Source organism: Lissotriton helveticus, chromosome 7 (assembly GCF_964261635.1).
Source record: "Lissotriton helveticus chromosome 7, aLisHel1.1, whole genome shotgun sequence".
In the NCBI taxonomy this organism is placed as follows: domain Eukaryota; kingdom Metazoa; phylum Chordata; class Amphibia; order Caudata; family Salamandridae; genus Lissotriton; species Lissotriton helveticus.
The window spans coordinates 159,820,942-159,844,675 of NC_136068.1; the positions used below are offsets into that span (position 1 = coordinate 159,820,942).

The 23,734-nt window shown below is 42.6% G+C and overlaps 1 protein-coding gene across 1 annotated transcript in view; it reads left to right on the forward strand.

Moving 5' to 3' along the window:
* The window catches only part of LOC144766682 (opsin-5-like), a 602,462-nt gene extending 579,311 nt beyond the window's left edge, over window positions 1-23,151 (forward strand). The window contains exon 6 of the mRNA XM_078650455.1: window positions 22,202-23,151. Coding sequence (XP_078506581.1) covers window positions 22,202-22,774 — 573 coding nt within the window. The 3' untranslated portion in view covers window positions 22,775-23,151. The remainder of the gene's footprint in view (window positions 1-22,201) is intronic.
* The last annotated feature ends 583 nt before the right edge of the window (window positions 23,152-23,734 follow it).

A 23,734-nucleotide genomic window follows, 5' to 3' on the forward strand; every position in this document is an offset into this window, starting at 1 on the left:
AAAACTGACTCAGTGAAATCTTGCAGATTTCACTGCGTCAGGTTTACGGGGCTTTCCTGTGAGGGAGCGCCCACCCTGCGACAGAACGCTCACATGAAACCTGACGCAAGTTTCATGTGGCGCAGGGCTTTACAACATGACGCATCTGCCTAGATGCGTCATGTTGTAAATAAGTCTCAACGTGGCGCATGGTTTACGCTGCCGCTGTGTCACAAAAGTGACGCAACGGCAGCGTAAAAGTGTCGCAAGGGGCTTGTAAATCTGCCCCGTAATATTTAATAAATAGTTGGGTACAGGAGCTTTCAGTCGGGTATTACAACGTGCCTGTTGGATTCCACCTGGGATTTCTAAATACTTACTCAGAAAAAAAACCATATACTCTGGTCTCACGTCTTAAAACGTGGTTATTTCACAAAATGCTGTGTTTTAGGTAACCCTCACAATACACACTCATTTTCCACTGATCCTTAACTCACCTTTATGCGCTGCTTTTCAAATGAGGATTAACATGATACTCCAGTGTGATTGTCGGAAAATCTGAAGTTCAGACCCCCTCCCCCCAAGTCCCACTGACCAAGCTACGCCCCTTAAAAACTAAAATACTGAATAACAGCAGCTCAGGTGTCAGTGCATCTTGTGGTCCTGTGCAGGAAATGTACAATTAATTCTTGCAGATAAGGAAACCTGATTAACTGAGAGTTTCCAACATGGAAGGTCATATACTGATTTAGAAAATATATTTGGTCTTGACAAAAGGTTCATAACTAGGCTAGATTTTTTAAAAACAGCAACTAACAAGCTATTAGGTGAAGTGAGTCACCTTGATGGTTAAGCTGATGTGTAACCTTCCCGGCTGAACTGAGGCATGTCTCTCAGGCAGTACTGAAATTGAACTTCTAGCTAAGTTTTAAAAATTCATTATAATTGATTAATTTGAGGTACCATCAGAGTAGCAAGAAGATTTATGGTGTGTAACAAAACAGGAAAGAGGAAGTAGGCTTACCAGTGTACTAAGTGGGAGTGGCTAAGATGATCCCGGACATCGACCAGGATAAAACGCACTTGTCCCCAGCTCGCAACGAAGTAGAAATCCATTAGAATAGCAGCCTTACCCCCAGAAGGATAAAATGAAAAAAAAAAAAAAACAGACATAATAAAAAAGTAGTCCCAGCCAAAGGGAGTAGAACTGAAATGGAACAATATGTTATGTGTATTTGTTAAGCACGCTATCACCTGCGAGGGTGTCCTGGCATAGACGGGGCAAGTAAGAAAAGTGATGGGATATAGATCTAGAAGTTGGATTGAGCAAAAGTCGGAGCCGAAGCAACAAAACTGAGCATTGTTGGACATAAAAGCATTTGTAAGCTGAAGCTAGGTGCTGATGCAACTGCCCCATTCCCGGAAGTGGAAACACAGCCTTGAAGTAACTTTTTTATGTCTATATTGTGCTCTGCCTAAATACCACTCTCCGGGCTTCCAGTTCTTTCAGTATCCTCTTAGTATGGATCTGGTGTTTCTATGGAAAGTGATGTGACGTGAGATGTGCGCTGTATGACTGGTTCTGACCTGTGGATTTCAGGCTATAAAGTCTTCTCCGTGCCGCCTGCCAACTGGCCCTGGAGTTTCTGGGAAACAATCCTAACAATAAACTATAATGGACTTAGGGTTATATGCTCAAAACTTTTTTGCAGTTGCAAACAGGCCGAATCGCAGAAAAAAGCGTTTTGTAATGTACAAAAGCCAAATTGCAATTCAGTAACTTGTTACCAAATCGCAAATTGACTTTGAGAATCGGCATTTGGAAAGGGCGTGTTTAGGGTATCCTTTCCATTAAATACGGTGCATCCATTGTGTCGCAAGGAGGGCACAGTGAAAACTGTTGCATCGATGTTTTATCACAGCAATGCAACAGTTTTCATAAAAGAGGCCCTGTGAGCTTAACTCGCAGAACCATCTCCAGAGATCCTGAACCCCCACTCTTTCCATGCATGCTACTCTAACAAGCTGGAGTTAACTGTGTCATATAAATCTATGTTTAAAGTAAATAACATAGACTCTGTAAGAATGAATGGAAGCAGATGAGCTAAATTTCACAGATCCGCGCTGCGATCCACACCAACATACCGCGGAACGAGAAAAGTAATTTTGTGACGCCCCAGTAAGAACTACGCAGCTGAGGTGGAACATATACTACAGTGTTTCTTTATAAAGAGGCAGGTTGGCCTGTTGTTTTAGGTATGGTCACCAGATACTTAAGCTCCATTTACAAATTACCCAGGGAAGGGCGTGAGCTGTCCGAATGGACCTGTTGTAATGTTCTGACACTTTATCCTGTAATGTCTTAACACCCCATAATATATTGCATCGCTTTTATATATGGGCATGTAATGAACCAGTTGACTTAACCATAATGCATCCAACATCTCAACACATCCAATACCACAGAGCCCTTGACCAGTACCCCTTTCTCCTGCAACCAACACAGTGCCAGTGAGCATGCAGGTGACACTTGTCTATGTTTAATAGCAAGAAACACACAAGGAATGTCCCAGCACCTACAAATCAACTCAGACTCTAAGGCACCACAGTTATTGTGCGTCAACATTCAGAAACTCACATAAGGAAATTTCAGAGTTTGCAATTGTATTCGGTTGTTCTTTATCAATCCCAAAAAAAAAGAGCAGTTACCCTGGATTCCAGTAACCAGTTCATAGCTGAGGCTCGCTTCTCTGTTGCTTGTGAGTGTTTTCAGGGTGGACTCTAAAGAGTATAGAGCTTGCCTTGACATAATGGTGATCATTTTTTCTACATTGTTGGCAACCATGACACTTTAATTGTCAAACCCTGACTCAATGCACTCTTGTGCATAATGGTGGCGATTCGTGGCATAATGTGGTCATCCAAAGCACTTTGGTGCCAACTCCTGTAATAATGTTGCCTATGCCATAATGGTTTTAATTCTTGACATATTGGGAAATCCGCGTAATTATGGTGGTCACACACCATAACGGCACAATATTTGTAAATCTTGACATATTGTGGGAATCCATGAAATGTGTCACAGTGCTCCCTGCTCCTGATAAAATGCAATCCTTGCCATGATGGGGCCCATAACTGGCAAGATGGTGCTCACACTTGGCATTATAGTGCCAGATAGTGATGGTTATGGTTGGCATATTGAGAGTATCCCTGTCATGTTAGTGAGAATCCTTCATATAGCAGGGTAGGAAACACCTGGCTTGTAAGAATTTCTTTCCATACATATTATGGTGATACATATGGATGTGTTTTTTAAACATTTCAGCAGTTACATCTCGCTTAGCTCACTTCCTGTACAATTGGTGCTTGATGTTAACAGCTTCGATCCAAAAAGAATGTGGGTTTCCCGCATAATACATCGAATTGCACCCGTGGAGCTGCAATTCCATACCTTTTGTGTACTAAATCCGAAAAATTTAATTTGGGAAGAGAAACCTTAGAGGCACTAGGAAGATATAGTCTCTGTCTACATTTTTTCACCATACCTCTGGAAAACGTTCGGCTTCCTCCCTCATGGGTCGGTAGGAACACACACATGTGAAATTGCGTAGTTTCAAGGGAAACCACCTAAGAGAGCAGTTGACAAAAAGAACGCAGTAAAAACAACTTTTGGCCCTGTTTTTTACAAATCCTCAGTTTTTGTCCCCTGGTTGCTGCAAAATTGATGTGGGTATCTGGAAAGGTCCTGATGAAGGTGGTCTAACTACTCTTCATATACCGCCAAATTGCGCGTCGACCCTATGCTCAGCCTTGTGCTTTGAACATAACAATCATTCTGGTCGTGGAGGCTTCATTTGTCATACATAACCTCCACCTTGTTCAGATGCTGTATGTATGAAGCTTGTATGAATGTGTATGTGTTTGAATGGATGAGATATGGCTGTATTTATTTGAGTTAGTCCAGGGGTAGTTTTCTTTATGTGGATTTGTGTATAAATGAAGTTGTATCATGCATATTTTATGTAAATGATTTAATGTTTTTTGTACATATTCTTATAACCCCAAAAAATTATTCCTCTACTAAATCAAAAAATGTTTAATTTAAAAAAAGATAGAATGTAAAGAGAAAAGTAAAAGTGAAATGTTATAAAGTATACAAAGTAATGAAACAATAAAAATAATGTGGGTATCTGGAAAGGTCCTGATGAAGGTGGTCTAACTACTCTTCATATACCGCCGAATTGCGCGTCGACCCTATGCTCAGCCTTGTGCTTTGAACATAACAATCATTCTGGTCGTGGAGGCTTCATTTGTCATACATAACCTCCACCTTGTTCAAATGCTGTATGTATGAAGCTTGTATGAATGTGTATGTGTTTGAATGGATGAGATATGGATGTATTTATTTGAGTTAGTCCAGGGGTAGTTTTCTTTATGTGGATTTGTGTATAAATGAAGTTGTATCATGCATATTTTATGTAAAGGATTTAATGTTTTTTGTACATATTCTTATAACCCCAAAAAATTATTCCTCTACTAAATCAAAAAATGTTTAATTTAAAAAAAGATAGAATGTAAAGAGAAAAGTAAAAGTGAAATGTTATAAAGTATACAAAGTAATGAAACAATAAAAATAATGAAAATTGAAATGTCAAGTGTCACTGCTGTGATCATGTGTATGTGATAGCCCAAGAGAGATTAAGTCTCCTACATAAGCAATAGATAGGCTATAAGGGAGTATATGTAGCGTTCTCTGGTTCTCTCCCCTCTCCTCCCTAGCCTGAAAGCATAAACCTCTAGAGGGGGTTCCCTATTTTGCAGTGGTGTTTACATCTCACCATTGTTGGATGCCATCTTTCCCCACATTTCATGGTTGTCCTTTGTCACCACAGTGTTGAAAATGTAACAGCTGCAAATGATCAAGGCACTCCTTAAAATTGAGCTTGCTCGCACGTTGGAAACAATTACTCTAAATCTACTAATTTCCCCATTTTTACAAAATGTTCTCAGAGGGATTACAGCTTGCACACTACGTGCTGAGCAATTCAACCTGCATACTTACGCCACAGACTTCACTAGCCTTCTGTCTAACCCTCCATCTTGAAAGTCTTACAGCCACAACTGAATATGGTATCGCTCGCAGAGTATTTTCACTTCCCTAACACAAAACCCTGCTTACTCTATTGTCTGTCCCTAGGTATACCCTTGTTACACCAGCTCTACCTACAGCCAAGGACATCTACTCCCACCTAGTCCCGTGAAGCGCTATAACTTAGCCTTCATTGCTTCACATCTACTGATAACCTGGTAAGGACATGGTACTAACCCTTACCTCTAGATATACCTTATTACCTCAGCACGCATACATTTTAATACCTCTACCGATACCCGACTATTGATTCATCTTCCCATCTCCATTACTTCTGCCCCTGATTGTGCCTTTTTCTTTGCAGTATTATTGTTTGTCCATGTAGGAAGGTAGGATCCTTCTGCATGGTTATCCTCATTTTTTGCCTGGTGTTGCTATGGTTTCTGACTAGTCTGACTGGGATCCTGCTAATCAGGACCCCAGTCTCTGTGCTTCCTCCCCTAAATTGGTTATGGTGAGTACTTAGGTACACCCCAGATTGGATACTGGTGTACCCTTATAAGTCCCTAGTATATGGTAATGAGTTACCCAGGGCATAGGTAAACCAAGGGTCCCCCATGGGCTGAAGCATGTATTATGCCACCCATGGGCGACCACTCAAACTGTAACTACAGGTCTGCCATTGCAGCCTGTGTAAGCTGGTGCTACCACCACTTGAAACAGATACAGATTTCTCTACATCTGAGGTCACTGCACTTAAAACCTATGTCACCCCTGAAGCAGGCCTTTCATTCCTGAAGGCAGGGGGCTCGTTCGAAGTGGGAGGGTGCATGAGCAGGACATCCCTACAACCTCAGAGCCTATTCTCCCGGGTTGTAAGTGCATCAGCCATTACGACACATAGAATGGCCATGCGTCATTACACGATGACCATCTCTAAACTGGCTGTAACAAACCCTGTCATGTTTGGTATCAAAAGTGTTGGAGTCATACTGCCACACTCTAAAAGGTGTGGCAGATATGATTCCATGCACTGTAAAGCTCCTCTGGGAGGCCCTCAGTGCTCCCGCTACCAGTCTTCTAGACCCAGACAGCACAACATGGTTGCTGCCGACCAGAGACACAATTCTTCCCTCCTGCTGCTAAGCCAGGCTTGGCAGGGGAGGGCAAAACTATAGGTATCCTGTCACAGAGAGGTGTGACCACCTCCCAGACAGGGTTTAGTGTATTGGGAGAGGGTGGGAGTGTTTGCCAGAGCCACTCAGTCTGCTTGAAAAGCATATGTAGTGCCCTTCTTGCATTGTCCAGTTCAAACCAGCTCAGGGAACCATTGGCTCCCGCTCTGCGTAAAACTGGACAAAGTGTAGTGTAGCTCCTATTTTCCCAATAGGCTCTGCGCATTGGAATAGTACCTACAGCAGTAAAGGCCTAGGCCAGACGTTAACTAGGTCTACTACTGTCGATACTAGACTTAATATTTGGGTTTGCCAGCTAAGCTCAGAGTTCGCTAGAAACTTTCTCGAATGTTCAAGGAAGGAATTAACTCCCCTGATTAGACAAGAAGGGATTTAGTTTCTGACAACCATAGAACATGACAACTTTGCTCTCCCCTAATCAAGAGTCAATCTCGAGAGTCGTGTGAGCACAAGGCAATTATTTTACTCAGTCAGTACGTGCATTCTTAGTCTCATCAGAATGTAGAGAAAAGGAAGAGACGGGCGTGTTCAATAAAAGATGTTATTTATTGATCAGTCTCTTTTCTCGTACAAGAGAAATGGATCGATATTATTGCAATACTTATAGTTAAGTAAAGTGCATACATTAAAAGCAATAGTATAAAATAATACTGTAAAAACATTGATATGGTTTCTGAGCCATATGATGTTTAAAATGATTAAAATATATTTACATACACATATACATTTTGACTAAACGTGCTCAACTGGTGTTTCTAAATACGCCTACCCCGTGTACCTGACCTAAGTCTAATGCGTGGGCGGGAATAGAAAGTTACAGTTTAAGTTAAGTTTGTTTTTGCCAAGTGAATAACTAAAGAATTCTCTGTGAGGGGTTATTCAGTTCTGTACCTGGAATTTAGGATGGATGAGGAATGGTATCTCTTTCTCTGCTCTCGATATTCCAGGCTGCCTGCGAGGGCTGCCCGAAAGCGCCGGTGCTGGGTCTCTCGGCTTGAGATAGCAGCGCGTCTCTCAGCGCGTCAGGAAGGCGGGGCTGCTGCCAGCGGGGTCTGCTTCTGCTCTCGGCTTCGGCAAGTATGGCTGCTCCGTCTTGTCACCACGCGTGTGTTTGCATAGGGCAAGATCGGCAATATTTATACCTTAAAGGTGCCGAGATTGACGTAAGGATGGACATAGATACGTCAATAAAGATGTCATACGATTTGCTCGTTAGCACATTCTTTACTAAAGTTCTCTGTGAAATCAAAACAATGGCCGCACGGATTTTCCACGTTGTCATAGGTTTGATTTGTTATGAGAACGTTGTATGCCTTATCAGGGGCTGGAGGAATGTCGCTTGTCTAATTAGATCTCAAGCGTTATGACCTAATCAGATAACACGTTCCTGTGCCGTAGTGTGACTGCGTCAGATAACGGTATCTGCATCATGGGGGCTGTTCTTGCCTCATGGGCTGACTGTTAGTTAACTTGATAGTTAGTTTAACCAGAATAGGGTCAGGAATAGGGGGATCGATTCAGAACCTATAGAAATACATGACACCCACTCCACGCTAACTATGGTCATATCTACTAATCTATGCATAGTATAACATAGTACAACATACTATAGAGTATAGTGTATACCTTACCACCCCAAAATACATAAATGCATTTCGAAATTTTCAAATATACTGAAAAATTGCAGTCATATATATTGTATGCACTTAAGCTATGAATTAAATGCAAAAGTAAACACGCATTGTTATGCATTATTGCTTATTGGTATAAGAGAAATACACATGAAATGGCTCTTAATATAGCTATACAGAAAGGAAGTTCGAGACCATCTCATCACATAATAAAATATTTGTGAACATCCCAGCGGGCAACTAAAGTTTATAAAGTATCTAAAAATAGAAATCTTAGTTCTCTAGGAATAGTTTCTTACTTTAAGCAGAAGATAAGTGTCCCGAAAAATTTGTGAAAAATAATTTGGGGCTGCTAAAAAATTGTTGTCCGTGAACTGGTGGGAAGAATTGTTCATGTGACTTTATTTTTAAAGTTGAAGGCCGAATTCAGGGAACGCCGTGTGCGAGCTTGCTCAAAAGTCTCTATTTCTGTTCTGGAGAGAACATCATATCATTCAGGCTTTCGAAAAAACTGTCAACAGCTTCATGGGAAAGTTCCACTAAGTCGGAAATAGGGGTAACCATGCATTCGTGCGCATGATTGTCTGCATTGACATTCTGATTCGCATTGCTGACAGAAGGTCGTACCTGTTCGATGCTGCTTTCATCTTGAACTTCACTACTCTTCAATCGCAGTGGTGAAGATTCCACGAATGCCGTCATCAGGATTGGCAGCCTTTGAGGGCAGCACAAAGCGTGAACCTTGGTAGGAACCAACAGTGTATCTGCATCCACTGGCGCATCCGATTGTAGCGTCAGACAGGTGTCTAACACGCATTCTTCTCCGCATAGCAGACACCTTAGTACAGGTAAAACACATCTTTGCCACATTGGTCGAAATTATAGAAACCAAGTCATGTTCAGGTCTCTAAGCCGGGAGAGTCCCAGGATTTTTGATATCCGGTCCCGGTATCCAATGGCTAGGATCGTATCTTCCATTGTCGCGAGAGTTTGATCTGTGACATGGGTTGCCATAACGAAAAATAAGGACTAGGAATAGGATTCCTGCAATTAGTCCCAGGATCAGGGGAAGTCCGCCAAAAATCGAATGGACGAAATCTGGAAAAATACCCAGTATGGCTTTGAATGGTGTTAATGCCATTGAAAATACTGTCTTAAATACCCCTGAGATCCCATTGGTATCAGAAATATTTAAGATTTCGCTCAGGATTTCCGCGAAATGTACGGGGGAATTAGTTGATAATAATGTATGTATCTCTGCAGTCGTCCTTGCGACTTGTAGATCATACGTTTCTTTTGATGACGTGAGCCTTGTAGGCGTCTGAAGAAGCACTGTTTTCATTCTGCTTAAAGTATCTATTCGAATAGAAGTAATTTTCAAACTGGGCCATGCCCTTGCCTCCCTGTCTGGAAAGGAGCTGGGGAATAAAGAGCGTCCACAGCACTTGACCTTCGCCGTCGTAGTGACTAGATAAGGAGTCCCGGGCCTAAGACTACAACATCTGCGGTCTACAATAAGAATGTAACTCCCATTATAGAGTCTTTGAAAGAATGGTTCTATTTCAGTTGCAGGTGCGCCTTGCTGGTGACATGAAAGGTTGTATGAATTCCCTTCACAGGCTCCGTGCAAACTAATACCGTTACACAGAAGCGTGCCGCTTAGTGACATAGCACAATTGTTGCCACTAAGAAACACTTTCTGTCCTTTATTACTGACACATGCATGTGAATAGGGCAGGTTCCAAGTTGTTTTAAGGTACCCCTTTCCCAATTTCTCGTACATGCCAGCCTGTATATATTTTTGGCAGTATTGAAACCTGAAGGTTGAGATTGGAATATTTATGATTCCGTGGATTATCCATTCACTGACAGGTCGTTCTGACATTGTCATTGGTAATCTTTCTAGTTTTTCAATGCTCAAGATTGTATAATCAGCACCCTTTTGCGCCATACCGATTTGTCTATCAGTAAGGTTAAAGATTTGGAATAGTGACGTTGTGTTGATTAAACGCCAAGGCACATAGCCTGAACGCAGATTTTGTAACGTCCAGCCAAGCTGTACAATAGAACGCAATTGTGACTGACCATGTTGTAATAACAGTAAGTCTTGCGATAATATATCGATTGCTGAAGACACAATGCTGTCCAATGAAAAAATTCTGGAGGACAGAGTCATTAACCCATTGTCCACTACAGAAAGTGATTTTTCCAAATTGATACGGTCAATTTCCCGTATTCTTTCTGCTGTTTCAATTTGAGTAACCTTCCAGGCCTCATTGTATGCTGCATATACAGAGGCTGCTATGAAACGCTTTTGACGCTGTTTGCGTGGTCCCCTTATGAAATCACGCAAGTCAGCACCATCAGTAAGTAAAGTTAGGTGTTGCTTAATTTCAGGCAGTGTGGAAGTTTGTAGCCATTGAAGGCATAATTTGCCCACACTGTAGGTTGTTATTATCCCTGGGTGATGTCTTTGGGGATATCTAGGGTCTGGCCTGGTCATTTTGAAACCCTGTGTTTTATTCAGGAATCTATCTTGACAGTTATTTGTATCTGTGGGCCAGATCAACCATTGTTTCCAATCAGGATGTGTTCTGTTTTGGTTTAATATATGGTTTACGTCTATCTCTTCATCTGTATCAGAGCTATTGCTAAACATTGTTGGCTTTGGAATAGACGGTTTAATTAAATCTTTGATTTTTGCTAAGCCAAGACAGGTGGTTTGTTGAACAGTGTCATTTAAAAATATCATTTGTTCTGGGATCATGCAGGCTCTAAACAAAGCTTCTATACCCTGTACTTGCCATTCTTTTGTACCCCAAACACTTTTCAAATCAACATTTTTGTCCCAATAATCAAATCCAAATGTATTCATTTTTTCAAAGAATGAATCTGAATATATCAATTTTGTGTTGGTTATCATGGTTTTCATCCCTGTCTTGTTTGACAATTTAAAATAAAATGGTTCAGCATTACTTATGTTAAAACCTGAAAAATATGAATATTTGTCGTAAACGGTTCTTGAGCTCCCTTTTGGAGGTGTAGCACAGTGTTCCCATTGATTGTAATTCAAAACATTTCTAGGTTGTGCAGATTTATGTAAAAAATGGTTACCATAGTGGTTATAGCAATACATACTGTCATAATTTGTAGAACCTTGCAAATAATCATGTTTTGTAAATTTAGCAGACATTACTAAGTCAGACATCATGTTGTTAATACTTTCGAAATCCCAATCATCAGCAAATGAGTTTGGTTTTGCAAAGTCACTCAAGGAGATCTTGATTTGGTGTGGATATTTCAGGATCTCGACCGGACCATAAATTTCATAGTCAGTGTTGTCCCAGGCTACCCCACCAGGTATAGGATTGGCTGTGAAGTTTGCTGAAGAAAGTTCTCTTTTCTCGACGTGTGAAGATGTGTGTGGTTTGAGGACCAAGTTGATGTTCTGGCTTGCTGTGTCCATTTTAGCATATTTTCCCTCAATGAAGCGTCCCAAAGTAAATACCATGATGAGCCAAAGTATGAGGATAAATGCACCAAAACCCACCCAAAATTCAATCCATGGAGAAACCAGATATGTTTCTTTCAGATGTTTCAAAAGTTCCTTAGCTTTGTCTTTAAAGGATTTTGATGATGGCTGTGTCTTTGATTCACTGAAGCCGTCAGAGGAATCATCGAAGTTGATGAAGTAACCGGATGCAGTTCTGTCAATTGTTCCAATTGGTTCAGGATTTCTGTTTTTTGCATTTTCACTCGGTACTTCAGTATAGATTGGTGTGTCTCTGTTAAATGTCTTTATTTGGGTTTTCAGAGGTCTGAGTTCTATTGCATTGTTGCATAGTCCTTCTTGTTCTTCTTTAGGCGTTTCGAATGTGATGAGCCTTTTTGTTAGGACCTCTGTGCTGGTAGTAAACCTTGGTGTTCTGCTACTTATTGGGAGTCCACTTGGCCTACTGTTTGTTATCGGCCACATGTTGTGGTTTTACCAGGTCGATGGATACAACTCGGTTCTCCTTTTTACCAGCAAGTGGCGGTAGTACAACTGATCTTGTCCCGTTGACAGACAAGACAGGAACTGCTTTTCTGTAAGAAGGCCCAAATTCCTTCTTTACCGCGATCTTTTCCCTGACTAGATCCCCGACTTTTGGAATCCAGACAGGTCTTGCTGGGACAGGTGGTGATTCTTCAGTGGTTGTTGGCTGTTGTTTCAACTGTATGTTGCTCAGGTCTTTTCTTGTTTTGTTTAAGTCCTGCAAAATAGCCAAACGGTCTTTGACATCAAAGGTTTTTTCTATTACCACTGAAGTCTGACTATCAAGGTCAGAGATCAACATCCTAGTTCCGAATAATAATTCGTACGGACTGAATCCCTTCAGAGAATTTCTTGGCAAGTTATTTAGACTACGTTGGACACTTATTAGATGTTTGACCCACCCAGCTCCCGAACCTAATATCCTTTCTATTATAGATTGCTTTCTGCCTTGGTTTTTTCTTTACACCATCCCGTACCCTCAGGAAGGAAATGAGAAGATTCCCGCTGGACTGTGCTCATTTGGCCATGTTTCCCCCCAGGCTGGTTTGCCTGAGTGAAAACAATGGTCAAACGTAACATGCTCTTAGCGTATATGCCATTTAGACTCGCAAATCTTGTATAATAGTCCGGACGTCAGCCGAGTGCTGGTGATCTACATTATAAGTGGAAACTAGCCTGTATATGTTAATCGCAAGCCATTCTTTTTGCTGGTAATATTATCTGCCTTGATACGACGAGGTATTAAACTGCTTCTCTCCCCACTGCGATCTCTGTTGCAGTTTGGGCAGTTTTTTACAAACATGGTGTAGTGCAGGCTCATGCCTGGCCACCAGTACCGTGATTGTAATTCTTCCAGAGAATCTTTTAATTTAAGGTGTCTGAGACCCTCGCCCATGTGTGCGTCTGCGATTAACAAGTTTCTCCTGTCCATGTTTGGAATCACTCTATCCCCCACTCCAGGGATTCGAGCAAAAGGGACGGAGTTTGCATCGATTATGTATGTATAATTGAGTGGATAGTTGATCGGTAACGCTGAGTAGTCGCCTTTTGATGACGTTTTCACTGCCAGCATTGTTTCACCGTCAATGTATTTTAATGTACGCTTTTTTCGATCTACGGGAGCCGGTTTAGTGGCTGCCGCTGCGGCTGCTTCAGCCAATGAATTCCCCACAACGTGAACGCCATCACGCTGATGACTCAGTGAGTGTGTCACGTGAGTCTTTGGTAGTTCTTTTTGTAAAAGAGCTACTTGTTCCCAGAGCAGTTTCTGCTTTATTGGTGCATCTGTGTCATCTTTGTAACCGTTCTGAATCCATGTCTGCAAATCCTTGTTATATGCTTTGACGCAGTAATATGAATCTGACACTATAAGCGTCGGGAATTCGCGATCCGCATTATCTAGCGCCATTTTCAAAGCTATTATTTCAGTTTGTAGTTCTGAATTAGTTTCTACTGAGTGTGATTTTGTTAATAGAGGTCTTAGTTTACCTCCGCGCCACACTTCTTTTGTAATCTCACATGTGGGATTGTATGCATGTTCTCCCCAAACGGAGGGTTGAGCATGTCCGTCTGTATAGATTACACAGGCGTAATGTCGTAGAGGAAGAATGTCGATTGGCAGAGGATACGTCTTTTCATATTTTAGATTTTTTAATTCTTCTAGTTCTGGATCAAAGTAGTAGTATACTTTGTCCGTTGTGATTGAATTCACCCATTGTATCCATTCCGGATTCAATGTTGTTGTTGGTAAATTACAAGGTGTTGTTAGTGCCTCAAAGGCTGATTCTGCTGTTCTGACTGTGATATGTCTACCGTCAGCTATGTCTTTTTCTCTAGCTATTGCGGTTTGAACTGCACGAATGATTTTTTCTGTATTACTGAATTTCTGTTCAGCTTCTGTATACAAGTGTGATTTGAATGCAATTGGTACCTTTTCTCCTTCATTAGAAGTCAGGTATGTGAATCCGCATCTCCCTGGGATGACTCGAATCACAAGATTGCGTGTGTTATCACGTGTTTCTAATTTTGTTTTAATTAGCATGTCTGTTTGTAAGGATCTCAAAATTTCTGTGTGTGTTTGAGTCCAATTGGATCTTTTAAAGTCTGGTTTAATTAGATCATAAAGGGGTTTGACCCTTTCTGCGTAATTTGCAATGTATGTTCTTCCGAAATTTAGGAAGCCTAGAATTGACTGTAGGTTTTTTAGTGTTTTAGGAGCTTGGATTACGGCACATTTCTCTAGGAAATTGTCTGCCAGGCTTTTACCTTCACTTGATAACTCATATCCTAAGAATAGGACTGTCAGATGGGCAATTCTGGATTTTTTAAAGTTGAATTTGTAACCCTCTGCAGCGAACCCAAGTATTATGGTGTTCACTCTTTTCAAGTGAGTATCCAAGTCATCATCTGTTAAGTAAATGTCATCGACATAAGATAATGCTTCATCATCATATAGTTGTAGTAATTCTGTTACTCTCGCTGAGAATACCCCCGGGCTGTTCTTGTACCCCTGGGCTAACCGACAGAATTGTTTTTGAGTGCCATTTACTGAGAATGCAGTTAAATATCTGCTCTCTGGTGCTATGTTTTGACAAAAGAATCCATTGGAGATGTCCAAGGTTGTTTTGTATTTTTTGCGCACTATGTTATTCATTAGTGCAGCACTGTGTGAGTTTTGCACTGCAAAGGTTTTGCAACATGTGTTAAGGTGTCGGTAATCCAAAACTAGACGATATGAATTGTCTGGTTTGGAGACCGGAAACAAAGGGTTGTTCATTTGTGAGGTGCAAGTTTCAATCACCCCCTGGTATTCTAGCTGATCTAGTATTTCATTTACCTGTTTTTTAGCTTCTTGCTTAATTGGGTACTGCCTTTGTGCAGTAGGTTGTGATTTTAACTGGATTTTGTGAGGAGGAGAATCCTCATCCCATCCTACATGATTTTTATATAAAGCAGGTGCTAAGGCCACTGCCCACTTTCTAGCAAGTGTGTATTTTTTATGAATCGGTATTTGATTCGAGAAGGCAGGCATAATTACTTCTTCGCCATGAGGGCACTCCCTGACAAACTCTGGTGGCCAGTCTTTTTCAGCTAGAAGGATGTCATAACCCTTTGAGAGGTTATCCCAAAATAGTCCCCTAATTTTCCTAGTCTTATCTCCCTCTATACGTAATGTTATCTCGTATATCTTGTGGGGCTTGCTAACTCTGGTGTCTGCAGTTTCCACTTGAAGGTATTCATTCGTGTCCACTGTCTCCAGATGATTCATAAGGACTTTGCGAGCTATGCTCACCTCTGCTGCGCTGTCTAGCATTGTCTGAGCCCATTCTCCGTTTTTCAGTTGTGTCCTCAGTATTCTCGGCATTTTTAACTACCTTGATACTGGCTACCTTCTTTTTTGGAAATTGTAATTTCTTTTTTGGCTGAGCAGGTTCCTTGTCTTTGGACTTGGCGTGCTCTTCTGATCGTCCTCTTCTTTCCGATTTCTGCGAGGAAGTCTGAAAAGATTGAGAGGGACGTGTATCAATGTCTTGATATCTATCAGGTTTTTTAATATTATCCCTATTTCTAAGGTTATATCTATTCCCAGAGGGGTCACTCTGCGGTGACCTTTGTCTTTGGTTTGGAGATTTCTCTCTTCGCCTAGGAGACCTTCCTCGGGACTGGAATTTCTTTTCTTTAGGATTGGATTGTTTGTTTCCATCCCAGTTCTTTTTTGGTGAATTATTATTAAAAAATATTTTTTCTGGACTTGTAGTCAGTTGCGGTTTTACTGGTATTCCACCTAGACTATCTCTGCCTAGTTCTTCATAGGATTTTTCTATGATTCTGGCAATTTCAGCTGGTTGGTCTGCTATATCTGTCTCTTTTAACCTCTGGCGGATCGCCACGTTTGCTGCTTCACCTTTTATGTTGGCTAATAATATAGCCGAGACCTGCTTGAAGTCTTTTAGTAATTTCATACCAAGAGTTAAAGCAGGTTCTGGACCGTATTCATCTTGAATTTGTTTTAGCACATCTGGTATTACCGAAATGGATGGAACACCGTGCGTTTTTGTATAGATGGAAGCAAAGACTGTACCCCAAGTGTCACAGTCCTCAATGTGTGGTGCGATTCCCATTGGGAGACATATAGTCAGAATCCTGTGTTTTTCTAATGGGGTGGTGTCAGGAAACACCGCCTCTATTTGGGTGATTTTCTGTGCCAACCAGAATGGTATCTGTTCCCGTTTAGCTGGAACTTTACCTAGGCAGGATTGGATGTTCTGTGGTGTAATTTTATTTGTGTTCCCCTGGTGAGGGGTCAGCTGTGGAAGTTTAATCGCTGGCTGAATTGTTGAAGTCCGCATTACATACTGAACTAATTGTCTATGAATTTTTAGTAGTTGTTTTAGCTGTATTAACAGCTCTGCTGCAGGCATTCTTTCGATGTCTGGATGTGGTGTGTATCCGGCTAAGACCGGCCACGTTGCTCCTGGTCTTCCTAAAGGACCGAGTCTTGTAATGTGATTGTTATGTATTAGGGCGCCATCAAATAAGAGCAAATGCTCTTGGAATTTGAGTGGTACTTCCACCTCCTCGAAAGGAGTGTACGTTTCAGGAGGTTCCTCTACTTTGTAATAGTGGAAGTACTTTGTTACAGCATTTGCTGCTGGAAAATGTATCCATGAATAGTATACCTCTGTCTGCCGATATTCGTGTGCCTCGATTACGAATATGACTGTGCCATCTCTAGGTGTCAGTCCATTTTCTATAAGTTTTAAGGTTATAGATCTCCTTTTAATGACCGGAATGAGTGTTATATTCGGGTCTGCTGCTTGCATGGTAGCATCAGCATCTGCGAGTTCAGTTGCTAATCTAACTGCCTCTCTTTCATCATCACTCTCTGCCATTTTACAGACAGGATGGTATTATGTTTGTTTGCAGATCAGGTTTCTTTATGGAAACAGAGATTAGATGCACAATATTTTGGAACTGTTTATCCTTCAACGTTGACTTGACCAAGAACCATACATAGGAGTTCCCTCCTGCGAGGTTTTGGAGGATATAACCTTTCACCCACTCCAGACGTCTTTGGAGTATTTGGGAAAAGGGGTCTGAGTGAGAAAGCACGACTGAGTTACTCTAAATGTCTTACGTTAGTTTTATCGCCCTTTCCAAACGCGTTGGGCGCCATGTAGTGTAGCTCCTATTTTCCCAATAGGCTCTGCGCATTGGAATAGTACCTACAGCAGTAAAGGCCTAGGCCAGACGTTAACTAGGTCTACTACTGTCGATACTAGACTTAATTTTTGGGTTTGCCAGCTAAGCTCAGAGTTCGCTAGAAACTTTCTCGAATGTTCAAGGAAGGAATTAACTCCCCTGATTAGACAAGAAGGGATTTAGTTTCTGACAACCATAGAACATGACAACTTTGCTCTCCCCTAATCAAGAGTCAATCTCGAGAGTCGTGTGAGCACAAGGCAATTATTTTACTCAGTCAGTACGTGCATTCTTAGTCTCATCAGAATGTAGAGAAAAGGAAGAGACGGGCGTGTTCAATAAAAGATGTTATTTATTGATCAGTCTCTTTTCTCGTACAAGAGAAATGGATCGATATTATTGCAATACTTATAGTTAAGTAAAGTGCATACATTAAAAGCAATAGTATAAAATAATACTGTAAAAACATTGATATGGTTTCTGAGCCATATGGTGTTTAAAATGATTAAAATATATTTACATACACATATACATTTTGACTAAACGTGCTCAACTGGTGTTTCTAAATACGCCTACCCCGTGTACCTGACCTAAGTCTAATGCGTGGGCGGGAATAGAAAGTTACAGTTTAAGTTAAGTTTGTTTTTGCCAAGTGAATAACTAAAGAATTCTCTGTGAGGGGTTATTCAGTTCTGTACCTGGAATTTAGGATGGATGAGGAATGGTATCTCTTTCTCTGCTCTCGATATTCCAGGCTGCCTGCGAGGGCTGCCCGAAAGCGCCGGTGCTGGGTCTCTCGGCTTGAGATAGCAGCGCGTCTCTCAGCGCGTCAGGAAGGCGGGGCTGCTGCCAGCGGGGTCTGCTTCTGCTCTCGGCTTCGGCAAGTATGGCTGCTCCGTCTTGTCACCACGCGTGTGTTTGCATAGGGCAAGATCGGCAATATTTATACCTTAAAGGTGCCGAGATTGACGTAAGGATGGACATAGATACGTCAATAAAGATGTCATACGATTTGCTCGTTAGCACATTCTTTACTAAAGTTCTCTGTGAAATCAAAACAATGGCCGCACGGATTTTCCAGGTTGTCATAGGTTTGATTTGTTATGAGAACATTGTATGCCTTATCAGGGGCTGGAGGAATGTCGCTTGTCTAATTAGATCTCAAGCGTTATGACCTAATCAGATAACACGTTCCTGTGCCGTAGTGTGACTGCGTCAGATAACGGTATCTGCATCATGGGGGCTGTTCTTGCCTCATGGGCTGACTGTTAGTTAACTTGATAGTTAGTTTAACCAGAATAGGGTCAGGAATAGGGGGATCGATTCAGAACCTATAGAAATACATGACAAAAGGACATGGGAGATCCCTCCCCACTGTCCAGCCCCTCCCCTGGGAGGGAACCTTGAATCGTCCCCACTCATTCCTAGGGGTACTTAAGGGCTTATCTGTGTGTCAGCTCCTAGATTCGTCATGGGACAAGATTCATTTCAAGACACCACTTCATCTTGGACCGTCTGGGCACTCTTGACTTCTCTGGACCTTGCCCTGGGTTTCGAGACTCCAACTGGGAAGACTCCTGCTGCTCCTGGTCTCTTTGTCCTGCTCTTTGGCTGCAACGTCAGTGCTCATACTCCAAACAGGACCCTTCCAAGGTCTGTGGACAACCAAGACACCTGTAGGAATCTCTCTTGAAGTGCAGGATTCCCTTCCCTGCACGTGCAGGCCCCGCAATGAAGCTGACCGGTCTGCTGATCCTGGGTTCCCCGGACTCCGAAAGACTCAGCAAAACAGGTCGTGGTTCCTCACCTCCTTCGAGGCCTACCCTGTCCTCGCACCGAGTTTAAGGCCAGCTTCCCTCATCAGAGCCGCATGTATTGAACCCCTGTGCCCTGTGTGAACTTGCCATTCCAAAGGCTTGTTGGATTCCTTCCTCCAAGAACTTTGGGCTCTCAGTAGCTCCAACCTCAAGCAACTCCTGTGACCAAGATCTTCATCCTCACCGCATCACTTGCACCGTGAGCCTACATCTTTGGTGAGCTGCTCTACTTCCTCTCGTTACTCCAATGCCTCCAGCCTGTGGGTCCTCTTTAAGGGTTTTCTTTGACTTCAGTGGGCTCCCCTGATTGCTCTGGGTCTGCTCTGACTTCCTTGCTTGTTGGAGAGTCACCTGGGCCCTGCTGGTCCGACACTGCACCTTTTTTGCTTTCCACATTGGTTGCGGTTGCCAAGGCTTGTTGTGCTCCCGACAGACACCGACCCCTCAACTCTCCAAGGTCACCGTCAGCTCTCCTGCAACACCCGACATCGGTGGGCATTCGTCTTCTGTGGCTTCTGGGCACTCCTGAGTGGCATAGACAGTGTCCCCGCTGCTTGCAGGTACTTCTCCTCCTGAATCCACCTTTGGGTTCCACCAGACAATTTCACCTTCTCCAGCAGTGGAAACTTCCTGAAGTCCTCCATTGGGTTCCATTGTGGTTGCCGACGCCACTTCACACCTATGCACCAGGCTTCCCTGGTGTAGGTATTCTGGTTCCTGGGGTATCCATGGGTGGGGTGGCTCTCCAACCTTCTGTCTTCCATGGTGTGTTTTCAGGGTCCACTGGGAAGAGTCCTTCTTCTTTAAAATTCCAACCGCGACGTACCCATTAACTTGAATTGAGTACGTGTCGCGTTTCCACACTCGTGGTCCCCAGCACTTCTACGTCTTCTGGGTATAGTCTAGACTTGAGTCGTGGTTCGTATACCACTATTTTAGTATAGGATTTGGTCTCCCCCTGGCGACCACTGTGTATTTTATGCTACTTACCTGTTTGCTCTGCAAAGTATTATGTTCATTGTGTATATCTCCGGCTAACAGATATGTGTATGTGTTAGTGAGTGTCTTATAATAAATACATATTTTTATAACTACCTTGTGTGGTTCTTTTTCACCTAATCTATACCTATAAGATTACATTATGGTACAACAAGCTGCTTTACACTCCTTCTGGACTAAGCCTGAAGGCTGCTCTCCACAGCTACCATTTGGAGAGCTTTCTAAGGTTGTCTAAGACCACTAAAATCACTATAAGGGTTGTATGGATTAGTGCATCGTGCCCACTTGCATAAGTGTGCCTCATATACTAAGCCAGCTTCTCACAGTCCATATTCCCTTGTAATTTTTCATTTAATTGTTTTTCATCACCCTGAGTTCATCAAGCGGAAGTTGAGCATCTTGTTTCTTTTCTCCGAAATGAGGCTGATCTTCAGGTAACTCTTGACTATCTCCATTGTCTGTCAACCGAATACTAATGGGTTTCCTGGACACACACTTTCCTCACACCACAGGAGAAAGTGAAAAGTCTTTAGTCATTTCTTGGCAAACATCAGTCTCAGACAAAACCTGTTTCCACCACATAAAATACATGCATCCCTAGTGCACACCACAATGGCAACCTTGAACGCATCAGTCCAACTGTTCTGGTTTCTTACCAAAGGATGTGGACAAGCAACAATTTGTGCATCCTGTACAGCAAGGAGCGCGCTATTCTTACGTTGGCTGGCTTCAGCCAGCCACTCTCCTTGCAGTATTTTTATGCTTTTGGGTGGGAAAGGGAATGGGGTGGACAACCTCAGACATGTGAGATGTTTTTGTGGGGCCGATGGCCAACTACTGCAGCAGGGCCTCTCTTTGGTTGCTGATCTAAGGGGCAGCTCAATGCGGAAAAACAAAACGCAATCTTAGGCCTCCCCACAATGGTATTGTTGCATTAGCTACATCATGAAGGAACAGGTCAGGCCAGGTTTTTTAATTCATTATTAAAATACATGTTGTAAAAGAAGCGCTAGGTTCCAGTAAGTGCAGGGCCTGGAGCAAGCAGGCCGGCTAACCTCTCCTTGTGAAAGGCATGGGCATCCTTCATTGGAAGCTTCAAGCCGTGGCTTCTTCACCTCCCTCACCCACTTCATTATTCTTATTCTAGAGTGTGGAATTCCATTTCTTGATGCTATGTTTTTGCTGTGCATGGAAGATATTAAATGCTGTAAATATTTGTCTTTGTGTAGCAGATCATAAACTATGGAACATGAGCTTAAATTCATGCCTGTTTGTACTTTGCTTACCAACAAAAAATATTTTCCCAAAATTGTAGGTGGAGGTTGGCCTGCAGGCAGGGTTGATCTGTTTCATCCCAGGCTCTGCCACTGGGTTGTTCATTCATTTTATTTGGGAGATTTGGGTTATCTCTAGGTTTGGTTTGCTGTATGTCTCTGTTTCCTGATATGTTCAAAGCTTCATATCTGTACTGTGTTGTTAGCAACAGTTAAGCAGTGTTGTAAGTATTGCCTGCTGGTACCCAACTACACATGGTGCTTACTCGTTTGACCTCATTACGAGCTGCCTACTATTGGCTGCTAGGATACTGATGTCAGAATCTCTGATTCCAACCAGGGTCCCTGAACCAAATAAGAGGCAGTCCAAGTTATTCCACCCAGAATGGAGAATAACGTGTGGATCTGAAACTATTGTGCCATTTTGTTATTGAAATATTTCCTTTCCAGAATAAAGGGACATTGTCCAATTCTGCTTACCACCTACATTGTGCGGGTAGTAAATGGCAGCAGGGGTAATTATGCAGATCAGTGGTAGGAGGGTGGGGGGTGACGGAAGGGCTTGGCAAGGCAGGGTAATGATGAGGAGACTGTTGTAAACTGCCCTGTGTTGCCAATGGGGCTAGGCTCTGCCTGTACCCAACGCAGCCGGCCATGGATACCCAGGTGTACATCTGCACCCAATGAAACCGGGCCTGGGGCCAAATGTCTCAAAGGGTTTTACCCATTCTGTGTCTATGGGAAAATGTGTTCGTACATGTGACATTTAATGTTTCCTAAGTGAGGCATTTGTGGTCAAAGGACAATCACCCAGGCAACTCATAATGACGTATTTTGTTTGGCCAAATGGCTGGTTGCCCAAACTATCGCTTTTCATCAAACCTAAAGAAGACTGCGTCATAATTCATACTTGATATCCTATTTCTTACTTGTTGCTCTAATGGCTGACACAGTAACTCTCTCTTTCTATTCTTACAGCTTAGCGTTGCAGTATGCATTGGATTCCTGGTGGCCTGGACCCCGTATGCCGTTGTAGCAATGTGGGCAGCACTTGGAGATGCTGAACAAGTTCCCTCTTATGCATTCGCTATCTGTGCGCTTTGTGCGAAGTCATCTACACTGTACAATCCTCTGATATACCTCCTCTTTAAGCCAAACTTCCAACAAGTCCTATTACAAGACTTATCCTTGTTCCAAGCTGTCTGCGGCATGATGTGCGGGGGCTGCACGGCTTCCATGCAACTGGAGCCATGCAGACCGAAGGAGGTAAGGATCACTGCAGCGCTCTCCGGCAACTTTGTCGACCGGCATGGGTCATGCAGGAACTGCAGCGACACCTTCGAGTGCTACAGTCGGTATCCTCGTTGCTGCAATATAGCCCAAGAGCCGGAAGACGCTTCAAAGCAAATCCTGCCTATTCCACCCGTCAATAGCGACTCCCAACCAGCTCTGAGAAAACATTTGCAACTCATAGTAGTAACTGCAAGGACCAGGTCTGGAGTAGAAACTGCAAATGTTACTGTGAACTCACTGCCACCAGACTTTGTTTAAGACTCTAACAGGGAATGGAAAACCACCTTGGTTAAGACCTTACCAGTTGATGTCTTCCTACAGTGCGGTGTAGACATAATATTGCCCTCTGGCCAAGAAAAACAACATTCCGAAAATGTTGACCAAAGACCATGATGACAAGGGAGAGATGGTAATATTATTCTTAAGGGATGATCCACCAATGGGATTAAGGAATATGATAAAGCCATAAATGAGGTTCATTGAAAAGCAGTCAATGTGCCACTGGTAAAAGATTCAACAGCTACTGCAACAGCGGATGAATACCACAGATTAACATTTACAGGTGCAGTGGTTTGGAAATTGCTCATTACCATGGCTGTCGTTTTTTTAATTAATAAAGTTCCTCATCTGGTCCACACAGCATGCTTTTTTGTCCGCCATCTGCATTATTGATATAAAAAATAACTGCTATTCTCTAACCGAGTTCAGCTTTATTCGCACTTATATTTTCTGCTTCAGTAAATGTAATTATGTTTTCAAAATATTGCAGTGAAAGGGTGCACACAAAATGTGTTTCGAACCAAAAGGAGATGTGTGGAAATAAAGATACAGACATCAAGACAAGAAGTGATGTGAAATGAATAGAAATGAAGAAGGGGAAAAGAAGTTAGGGAGACAAGCGGAAATAAAGATGGGGAGAGTTGGAAAAGAATATGCAGATTTATGTGCACCTACAAATGTGTACAGCGAGAGTGGGAGAAGGCGAGGAAGATATGGGATACGTGTTGAAGTAATCAAGCAGAGACTGCGAGAAGATAAAGGAGATGTGTAGAAGTGAAACTGTGGAGAATGGGAGCAGAAAATCAGGGAAACAAGTGAAAGTAGTGTGGCTCACTGGTTAGAGGCGGCAGACCCGAGAGCAGAGGACGGCCCGGGACCAGGGTTCGATTCCCGGCGCAGCAGGTTTCTGGACCAGGGTCAGCGGACTCGATAATTCTC